We start from the raw sequence: 11,790 nt of genomic DNA on the forward strand, positions 1-11,790 counted from the left end.
GAGCTGGCCAATAACCACCTTCCCAGTATTTTGTCCATATTAAGCGTTCACAGAATTGCCTATTTGATTGGGTAATTAAGTTACAAGCGTGTATTTCCACAGCTCGTCTGAAACGTCGTGTGCTCACTAGTAAGGAGATCGAGCAGCTGCGAGATCAAACGCCGCCGCTGAAAAAGGGCAGCTCGCAAATGTTCAGAAACATGAGGGACAGAGGTATGATATAATTGTAATATCAGATTATGACAATTGGTAAACAAAGTTATTTGAAATGATTATTATCAAAGAATTTATAGAAGACCAGCTGACCCGACAAAGTTGTCCTGTCTTTTCGCAAATAATCAAACCCTTGAAGTGTATGTGGCAGTTATGTTTTCGCATTTTCCATAATTTTTTGGCTCAAATTTCTTGAGATTTTCTTTAATAATATGCTTCTCCTGGCAGTAAGTAACACATCAAAATAAGAATTATCGTAATCGGTCCAGCCGTTCATGCGTGATGCCGTGACCAAGGGAAACTGGGATTCATTTTTTATATATGTGTATAAAAGAGATGATAATGTTATGTTGTTGCTATATCTGACATGATATTATTTAAATTTTGATGATATTATTCTAATTTTAATTTTTCAGGAATAATATCGTACACGGAGTACTTGTTCCTGCTGTCGATTCTAACGAGTAAGTATTTTTTTTATATTTCATTAGGTAGTTTAATTAAAAATGGCGTTACTGACATCTCATATGGACACTTGAAAAACACAACCAAAAAATTTTAATTTGAATATTTATATCTATATATTCATATATTTTTATCATTGTTTTAATCATTATTTCTATTTTTTTTCAGAGCCAGCGTCGGGTTTCCAAATAGCATTTAACATGTTCGACACTGATGGTAACCAGCGTGTTGATAAAAACGAATTTCTAGTCGTAAGTCATTTTTTATTTAATGTTTTTGTAGTTAGAAATAGTGCAATCAATTATTATAGATAATGTTTTATATTTTTGTTTATTAGAGGTGAAAAGTGGATTTTAATTATTACTTTGTTAAAAGAACTTTAGAGATAAAACAAATAGGTATTATTTGGTTAATATAAAATGGTTGATGTATTGGGTTGATATAAAATTTTAATTCATATAAATTTCCGAATTAATTATTTATTTTATTCTTAATGTTTTTTTTACCAATAACATAAAATATAGTGAATGCAATTACCTAGTTGATATTTATGGGTGGTTAAAAGCATTGTGTACTTGTATCCAATTTAGTAATTAATTTTTTATAGTTTAATTTTAATTGCACCTAACCTAGTATAAAGTAGTTGTAAACCATTATTTCTATCATAATGTAGAATTATTTTTATAAACTAGATAGCACTGCAAGCAATATGTGAACACTTATTAGCATTTTGATATGCTCCTTAGTTTTGGAGGTGAAGACAGACATTTAAATCATTATTATATAACATACAAGTAATAATATTATTCAACTAAAAATTCATTTTTCCTTTTAAAGCTTCCTCTTACTCAGAAATCATAGGTACTTTGGGAACACTATAAAAGTCTTTCTTCAATCTTCTATAATTATTAAAGTGAATATTTTTAATGTAAACTAAGTACGTCTATTTAATGGATACGTAAGACATAATTTACTTGGTTTTACATCGATATTTAAAGTAACAACATCGATGGTAGTAGAAAAATACTCTCTACATGCTTGTTAAAGTTACCATTTATAAAAAATGAGTTTGAGTTAAAAAATATTTAAATTTTAACAAAAATCTGTTCAAAAATTATTCACTTTAAAATGCATCGCTTGACAGCCCTACCCTTGACACTCATTAAGGCGGGGGTCACACCTTCGTATTATTTTTATTTAATTTCGCATGATTAGATACAGCGTCTTCTCGGCGGTTCAATAAAGGAGCGGAAAGATCTGGACAAGCACACGGAGCGGGCTGTGAGTTCGATATGTGGTTGTCGTGGATCGGTTTTTGTTCTGGTGGAGGGTACTTTTATAAATAAATGTTAGGGAGTTTTGTACGTGCCCCTATTTTTTTTTTTTTTTGTGGTGTCTCTCAATGTTAGCCAGAAGGGCTTCTACATTTTAACGCGGACGCGGGGGTGAACTGAAGGTTCACCCTGGTAGACGTGCCCCTAATGTAATGTACTTTCTATAGGTCGTGTGTTATTCTGACGTATGAACTGTATTACTGTAAAGTTTTAACCAAATCCGTTTAGTGAGTATTTCGTGAAAGAGTAATAAACATCCATCCTCACAAACTCTTGCATTTGTAATATTAGTAGGATAGGCTATTTTAGGCATTTGTACTGTCCTATTCTATGGCATTTTGATGTATGAAATGAGGTTATTGGTTCGGTTCGTTTCTTTTAGCTCATAACGCTTTTTTATTCTTTGTAACGTATTTGTTGCTATAATGTTAACAATTATTTCATCTGTTATTTAGAAGAAACATTAGAAAGGCTTAGCAGAGCCTTATTTGGACATTGAACTCCATAAGCACTAAATTTTCGATACTACAAAAATATATTAAAATATTTAGGTTTTTCTTAAAATTCTTTAAGGGGTAATTCTCTTGAGTAAACCATCGTAATTTTTTTTTCTTAACAGTGGATTTAACTTTAAAATTCTGGAATAGAGATTTATCTTTGTAGCTATCAGCATCAATTTATAAAAGGTATTAAAAAAGTCGATCCACGATAATTTAAATTGTATCTAACACAACAAATTCAGCATCACTTACTGCTCTTAACAGGTTACAACGCTTCGAAAACTTCGTTTAAAAAAAATATCTAGCAACTGGCAACCCTACTTTATTCGGCCATTGGTCTAACAGACAGATGATGATGTTGCCAGTGAAAATAAAATATGCTTTTTATAATATATGTTGCTATTTTATGACTTCTTCTATGTTAAATTATTAATTTTCTGTTAGCAAGTTTTTCTAAACACTCTTCTTAAGAAATTTGCTTGGTTTACTTTTCAATGGGTTTCCCAATATATAAGTTTGACTTTATATTTTAAAAAAATCTTTATCTACCCCTGTACTATATATGTATATTAATATATGATATATGTGCCTACGTAGCTGCTTTCCTTAGTATCGACGAGTTCGCTCAAGAACCGGATCAATCAAGGCGAGGACAAACCTAAACCGTCCGTTGTAAGTGTTGCCATATAAAAAAGAGCGTGTGTACTGAGCACACGTGTCAGAAGTGAAACTTCTTTGGCAAGATACGTAGATATCAAAATTATCACTTTACTCCATAACGTGACGGTATTGCCATGATGCGACATTGAAATTTTACTCTCAACGCGCTTAAAGAAGTTTCACTTCAAAATATTTATGCATTGTTGCCATATACGCTTGCTGTGTATGTCGAGCTTTATTTGTGGTGGTGTTATTAATCAAATTAATTGTCTGTGGTGTATTTTAATCATGTTTAGATTAAGTGTTTGGTTTAGTTTTAAGTGCGAGTTTTAGGAGTGTTGTAAGTGTAGAAAATAAGTGTTAAATTATTGTTTATTGTCCGTACATTTTCTTCATTCTTTAAATTTACTTTCAATATAATACATGTTTACAAATTTTAAAATGTACTTAATATATTAAAAAAAAAATATGAAGCTGAATTTTGTGCATTATTTTTTATAGGTAACATATTTATTATGACAGATATTGGTAAGTTATCTGTGATGGGTTTTTCAACATTCTTTCTCTATTTTTTAACTTCTCTGTGTATTTTATTCTTGTTATTTGTTCGAGTTTTATCTTCGATATTTATTACTATTTACATAATACTCTAATATAATTTCTTAACATATTTTCATAAGTTTTTTTACATCATAGTTATAACAAAATCATTTAAAAAGCTACTTAAAATAACACACTAAATAAAGCTTCAACTAAAATTACAATACAAAAATCATTGAACAACTAATATTAATCTGTACCTATTTAAATAATTTTATGTCTAAGAAATGTACATATATATTTTAATATTTTAACTGTATGCAATATGCTTATAAAAAACCGAAAATTACAAAATAAATAGGCCGATCTATTTCTGATCAATTACTTTATTTTTAACACCTACAATATTTGGTATTGAAAACTGTAAGCCATATCTAAAATAATACAATATTTTCCTTTATAAACTCTAACTTCTATCTACCCTAAAAATAAAAAATAATAAAAGACGTGTGGCACTCGGGGACTGCCGCGGTAAAGCTATTGCATGCTATGCCTTCAAGCCACACCTCCGTGTCCGTCGGAGTGGGGAGCGTGAGGTTTTTTCGTTACGGAATTTCTCGATTCGGTCCCCGCGCTCAAGGCCCGCGATAGAAGCTATGCAATAGCTTAAAAATTCCAACTAATAATAAGTAATAAACCCATATTATACACGATGCAAATATTCTAGATGGAGAAGATATTCAGTTTCGCGTGGCGCGACAAGCGAGGTATGGCCGAAGAGGTTCCGGGGGGCAAAGAAATACCAGATGCGTATGATGATCAGGGCCTGCAGAGGAGGCACAATGTGGATACTATGCTGCAGGTAATGTAGACTTTGTAGACGACGTAAGGATATAATTAAAGGGTTAATTTTATTATGTCTCATGTTTTTCTGATAAATTGAACGTTGGTGGAGTGTTGAGGAGTTTCAGTTAATTTAACTGTTATAGTCGAATCAGTTAAACTAGATAATGTTCGACGTTTAAAATAAACAAATTTTGCAATTTCAGTATGTTAGCGATATAGTTCGTCGACATCTTTAACATGAAAGAATAAAGTATTATGTACTTTGTTTAGAAGTTCTAAAAACTTTTTTTAGAAAATAAAGTTACATATAATGATATTTCTATCATATAGGCTTTAGTAGCATCATTATAATATTAACGATTATTATTAACGATATTAATATATTATAATATTAACGAATATTTTCAATAAACGCTTCAGGTACATTTCTTCGGCAAGAAGGGTAACAGTGACCTGAAGTTCGAAGGTTTCCGGCAGTTCATGGAGAACCTACAGACTGAAGTACTGGAGCTGGAGTTCCACGAGTTTTCTAAAGGTTTGTGTCTAGAAAAAAATATCAGTACTTAAGCTATAAGTAATATGCTAAGTGTGTGTATTCTGTTTATAAAACAAATATTTTTTTCTTATTTAAATTAACCAGCAGTGTTGGCAAAACTGTTAACGACTTCTTTTTAGATTTTCTGCAACCATGTACTCACAATTTTATAAGACTTGTCCACTTTACAGTAGCGAAGTGTATATTTTAGTTCTTTTTTTATAATTTGACCGCCTCCTTGGTACAGTGGTTGACACGTGAGCGTAGAACCGGTCCTGGGTTCGATCCCCAGTGGAGACGAAGAAACAAAAAATGCATCTGCCCCATACCCCACATGGGACTTCACTTATCTATACAAAGTCAACCATATCTTGCATTAATCCGTCAGTCCTCGGATCACAGACACAATAGAAAATCTATTGTGTCTCGGCCCGATCGGGCCGCTCGGTGGTCAATGGGTTAAATCACAATTACCACAAAATCAAACTGATTACCCACTAACTACTTTTCTTTAAATAATCATTCTAAAAGCAAAATATCCCAATTCCAGGCCACGAAACAATCTCCGAAGTAGATTTTGCGAAGATCCTCCTACGATACACGTATCTAGACACGGACGAATACGACATGTATTTAGACCGACTTTTAGACCGAGTGAAGTATGGAAGAGGGATCTCTTTCCACGAGTTCAAGACTTTTTGCCAGTTTTTGAACAATTTGGAGGATTTTACCATAGCTATGCGTATGTACACGCTCGCTGATCATCCGATATCGAAGGGTGAGTATTTAGGAATGTTCTAGGAGGTTCTAGGAGTTTCTAGAAAGTTACAGAAAGAATATTTAATGTACCAATAGTATTACCAAGCCTATTCAGTGATTAAGAGATTGGTAAGTTCAATAATCATCATTTTATTTATATGTACATAGTTACTAAAGTTTGCGATATTTTTATATAATTGCATCCACGAGTTCAAAACTTTCTGCCAGTTTTTGAATAATTTGGAAGATTTTACGATTGCTATGCGCAATTACACGCTCGCTGATCATCCAATATCGAAGGGTGAGTGTTCTGGAATGTTCTAGAAGGTTCTAGGAGTTTCCAGAAGGTTCCAAAAACTATGTTTGATGTAGTAAGAGGATTTCCAAGCATGAATAGGTACTGAATATTTTCCAATGGAAATATCGTGATGATAATAATTTAGTAATTTTTTGTGCCATATGTCCATTTCGTATCTTAAATTTGTTGTTTACTTAAGTAATAAATATATTTTCGTAACGAATATTTTAGTCCTATTATTATTTAATTTTATTACTTCTATTTTAGTCGTATTATTATTTTTATTACTTATCTTATTATAGCTTACTTGTATAAAATATAGATTACATGAAAAAGTTTAGAGCATTGGCATTAGAAATTTCACGCAGAATTTTTATATGGTTTGATTTGATTTAATTAAATGTTTTAAATAATATGAATAAAAAATAATATATTTCCAAATCATTAATCAGGGGTGGCATTGCCACGGAATGGCTGAATACGCGGGATCGAATCCCGCCTCTTGATCAAATTTTTGTATTTATATATTTATAAAGTATTTGAATGGCATAAAACACTAAATATCGAATTCAATATATTTTCAGATGAATTCCACCGTGCAGTTAAGATATGCACCGGTATATCTCAATCGGAGCATCTCGTGAGCACAGTGTTCGCCATCTTTGATGCAGATGGCGACGGGCTGCTCAGTTATAAGGAGTTTATTGCGATTATGAAGGACAGACTGCATAGAGGATTTAAGGTATTTATTAAGCTAGAATTTAATTAAGGCTAGAATAAAAGAAACTAGGTTAATTATTATTTTCTAATAAATATCAGCCAACCAGACAAAAAGAATATTAACAAAAGTGAGTGTAGTTGAATGAAATTATGTAGTTATATGAAAAATTATGAAGAAGATGGATCTGGGAAATTTTATCAAAAGCAGTCTATTCGTTCTGACATTGTACAGAGACATTCATACATAATAAACTTCATTTGTGGTGGTAACCAGATAAAAAGTAACCTATATTTTATTCTAAACTAGTCTACCTATCTCTCTAACAAATTGCATCTATATTTATGTAGTCGTTCAGACGGCTAGTCCTCCTTAGTTACTGTATGAACCTATTAATTACTAGATTTCCACCCGCGGCTTCGCCCGCGTTTTCAAAGGAAAACCTGCATAGTTCCTGTTCCCGTGGGATACGCTACCCTCTATATGTGTGCTAAATTTCATTGTAATCGGTTCAGTAGTTTTAACGTGAAAGAGTAACAAACATCCATACATCCATACATCCATACTTACAAACTTTCGCCTTTATAATAGTATTAAGATTATACATACTTGTTAATTATTGCATTTTAAAAATTTATTTATTTCTTTTAATTTTCAGTCCTACGCGAAAAACGAAGGCTGGGAAGCGTTCAAGTCCTGTGTGAAACAAGAAATGAAGAGTTCCGTTTAAATTTCAATATTTTGTTAAGAACAGAGAAAATAATGGAGTAGACAGAAATTAAGATTTGATGTATGTATTGGAATAAGGGTCAGATACGTGAGACTCTTGAACAAAAGTCTTAGAAAATGCCAAAAATTAAACGATTAAAAATTTAATTATAATGTTTACTTTATTATTATTTATCAGAGGAAACTTTATAGCAAAGATTCTCATGACTTAGACCTGTTGTAATTATAAGTTACCAAGGAAAATGTATAATTAAAACATTCTAAATGTTTATTTTACGATCCACTCCATTATTTTCTCTGTCCTAGAGATTTCTTAAATGCTCTACTAATTCATGCACTAATATTCTACTTAATCTAAATTGTACTTTACATTTTAAATATTAATATATAATAATAACCTACTGCATTTTGTATTAAGTGAGGGATATAAAATCACCAAATGTATTTGTAAAAATTTGATGTTTATTAGTTATTTTTCAAATTCAGAAGTATTTCATTTTGTGAACCATTATCAAATACAAGCATTTTAATCAAATACACTTGCGACTAATTTATAGGTTTTAAATTTATTATAAGCATTTAATGCTAAATACATATAACTTAATTTAATTTGACAGAAAAACTAAACTATATACTTTTTACGTTATGCTATCTAATACCAAACTATTTTTTGCTAAATAATTGCCTTAATTAATTTTACATTACTCTATTAGTCTCGAAGTGTATTGAATACACATAAGACATAAGTATTTATTTATTTATATTTTCTACCATCTAATAAATAATTTATTATTTTTTATAAGTTTCGGTCCTAAACTTGCCAAAGAAAATTATGCAAGACATAAAATTATAGCCATAGAAAGATCTCAGTTTATCGCCGCGAATTATTTTTGAAATAATTCTTTTTAAATGTAACTAACTAGTTAGTTTTGAATTAAAACAGTAAATAATATTTATTGAAATACTTAAATTATAAATTTAATATGAAAGTTACAGTTCATGTAATATAGAAATTTTTCTCTGTAATTTTGAAGCATTTGATAATTTTGAAGTAGGTATTTATTGCATCTTGTCTTATATAAAATACGCAAAAAATATTATAAGTATATTGTTATATATTTGTATGCTAAATACCATTTCTCTCTATAATACTATAGTCATGAAATAACGAGTTTTCATTAGTATTTATTTTTCTATAACAAAGGTTATTTTGAGTGAGATTTTAATTATTTAGTTCTTTTGTGTTGTGTTTTCATGTAATGTGTTGATTATTTAATAATTTAACTTTTAATTTTATATTGCTGGCGATATTTTATTTATTTTAATGTAAATTTGTACTTAATTCAGAAAGTAATACTTAGTCATAACAAGAAATGAAATGACACAATTTGTGAAATGTTTTAGTAATTTTTTTACTAGTGTCTTTAATGTATTTAATATCTATAAATAATTTTATAAGCCATATTTCTTGTCAAGCCATTGCCTAGTATGTATAAGTGAATAAATAACTTGATTTTATAACTATAGAGATTCTTTGTGATATTTTGATTTCACGTATAAAATGTTAACATAATAAAGTGTATTGGGGTTATCCTAAAAATATGGTTTCTACAAACTATGTGCTAATTTTGGTTATAAAATAAAATTATAATGATATCTTTATATTTATTATACTTATGTTATAATCGATGAAGTAAAAACTGACTTGAAACTTACTCCAATACACTATATAAATAATTTTAATTGTGTTGGGTTGTGTGCAGTTACAGTATTGTCATAAATTTATAAGTAAAATTGACTGGTTTAACCATCATAGTTAAATGTAACTAGTCGTTCACCTACTTATTAAAAGTGATTTGTTATTTATTAAATATTGTGATTATAGACTACAAGCCCGCATATGAAAAAAATATGGGTCAAATGAACCACCAGGGGTCATATCTAGAACGAAAGAAGAGCAAAAAATAATAAGATTCATCACTATGCCGTCACTTGTAAGCTGTCCAACTGAGTGCAGATGAGAATTGAAAAGTACAGGTAGACTCGGTAAATTTTGGTCATATATTTTTGTACGGCATTCTTAACCATCGATAGATCCATTAAAAATAATAAGAAACCGCTCAGTGCCGTACAAAAATGTGGGTCCACCAAGTCGGAATTTTTATTTAATTTCCGAGAGTTACCGGGGGTAAATTTGGTCATTTGACCATGTACGGCATCTGTGTCATACTATTGCTATACTGCTTTTAATCCATTATTCCGCAACGCCGTACAAAAATCATGGGGACAAGGGGAAAAAATCGAGAGTTGCAATCCCCTCTCTTTCCCCACTCCAGGGGGTCATTTGACTAAGTACGGCTTCGGTTCCAAAACATTATCTAGCACTCAAAAGTACTATTAAAAGCAATGCCGTCAAAAAATAATTGTTCTTTTAAATGTATACCAATAATCATCTTAATTTCATCGAATTCTTGATATAAAGAGCTGTAAGGTCATTTGACCCTGTACGGGAACTTTTTTTTTAACATGATATTGTAAAATTCAATTGTTGTATAGTATTGCCGTTCAAAAGAAACCGTTCTAAAAAAAGTTATAGAGAAATGCAAACCCAGAAATTTTGTTAAAGTTTAAACATCGTAGATTAATGAAATATAATAGTTTTCTACACTTTATTCGTTGTTTTAAATAGTATTAACATAGATAAATTAGGAAAAAACGATGCCGTACATTTTTGTGCAGACCACATCTTTTAGGCTGATGAAAGCGACGAAAGCTACAATTTTAAGGGTGCTTTATGGCCATTTGATACAGTACGGCATTAACATATTTTTACCCAACTACGGCAAAGCAAAAGGAGGGTTATGGTTTTGACAGGTCATGTATGTATGTTCATCTCGTAACTTCTAAACTACTTATCAGAATTCGACAAATGACATATCATTAGAAGCGTCTGAATTGTTCACTGGATAATCAGTGACCAGCTAGCTAAAGGCTATATGGGGTTTCACAAAATCTAATGTGGCGCCCTCTAGCGGACAAAACATACAGAGTAAAAAAATAAAGTTAAGATAAATATGCCGTGTTTGGTATCATTTGAAAGCGCTTTACTTGTACATTTTGAATATGTATATATGTATTACTAGCATTTGCTTGTGACTTTACCTGTATTCATGGGCTGATTGAATATAATTCACATCTTTTCGTTCATAGCTTTTTTATTAGTTCATCAATTTAACGGAGTCCATTCCACTTGACTCCGACTTTCCAAGGTGATAATTAACCACCTCGAGCTTCTTAATATTAATGTATATTTATATTTTATTAGAAAAATATAAAGCAAACATTTCGTTATATGGATTTTTTCTTTTTCAGATTTTTCCCCTTTGAACCAACGAAAATGTACGGCACATGAAAAAATATTATCTATGCATAAAATACTTTAAATATAAATTTATTTCGTGTTGTGTCAAATGACCCCCTGGAGTGGGGAAAGAGAGGGGATTACAACTCTCGATTTTTTCCCCTTGTCCCCATGATTTTTGTACGGCGTTGCGGAATAATGGATTAAAAGCAGTATAGCAATAGTATGACACAGATGCCGTACATGGTCAAATGAACAAATTTACCCCCGGTAACTCTCGGAAATTGAATGAAAATTCCGACTTGGTGGACCCACATTTTTGTACGGCACTGAGCGGTTTCTTATTATTTTTAATGGATCTATCGATGGTTAAGAATGCCGTACAAAAATATATGACCAAAATTTACCGAGTCTACCTGTACATTTGAATTCTCATCTGCACTCAGTTGGACAGCTTACAAGTGACGGCATAGTGATGAATCTTATTATTTTTTGCTTTTCTTTCGTACTAGATATGTCCCGTGGTGGTTCATTTGACCCATATTTTTTTCATTTGCGGGCTTGTAGTCTATTATTAGCTTTTGTGAAATAAATTGTTTGAGATTATTGTTGTTTTTTTATTCACCCATATTTCTACATTACTAATTTTTCTCTCGATGAAGGCTCACATCACATCAAAGTGCAAAATCTTATGTAAAAGATAGTCATGTTACGTACACTAAAACTCAAGAACGGCATAGAACCAATAACGAGGTTACCTAGTTTTATCCCTATAATTTTGAAAAAAATCACTACCGGGCCGTAGCCGGGGCGAACATGTTTAATAGATAAC

The 11,790-nt window shown here is 31.0% G+C and overlaps 1 protein-coding gene across 3 annotated transcripts in view; it reads left to right on the top strand.

Moving 5' to 3' along the window:
* MICU3 (Mitochondrial calcium uptake 3) overlaps positions 1-7,834 on the top strand; it is an 87,584-nt gene extending 79,750 nt beyond the window's left edge. The window contains exons 3-12 of one of the 3 annotated variants that reach the window (XM_089707857.1): positions 103-213; positions 630-677; positions 847-929; positions 1,894-1,959; positions 3,110-3,184; positions 4,440-4,574; positions 4,979-5,093; positions 5,644-5,871; positions 6,735-6,892; positions 7,527-7,834. In XM_089707857.1, the coding sequence (XP_089563983.1) occupies positions 103-213; positions 630-677; positions 847-929; positions 1,894-1,959; positions 3,110-3,184; positions 4,440-4,574; positions 4,979-5,093; positions 5,644-5,871; positions 6,735-6,892; positions 7,527-7,598 (1,091 nt within the window). In that variant the 3' untranslated portion in view covers positions 7,599-7,834. The remainder of the gene's footprint in view (positions 1-102; positions 214-629; positions 678-846; positions 930-1,893; positions 1,960-3,109; positions 3,185-4,439; positions 4,575-4,978; positions 5,094-5,643; positions 5,872-6,734; positions 6,893-7,526) is intronic. The other 2 variants (XM_089707858.1, XM_089707859.1) reach the window with 2 other exon arrangements.
* The last annotated feature ends 3,956 nt before the right edge of the window (positions 7,835-11,790 follow it).

The sequence above is a fragment of the Colias philodice genome, chromosome 20 (assembly GCF_061535455.1).
Source record: "Colias philodice isolate Cphi_HAF_F1 chromosome 20, ilColPhil1 Martin Lab GWU primary, whole genome shotgun sequence".
NCBI classification, from domain to species: domain Eukaryota; kingdom Metazoa; phylum Arthropoda; class Insecta; order Lepidoptera; family Pieridae; genus Colias; species Colias philodice.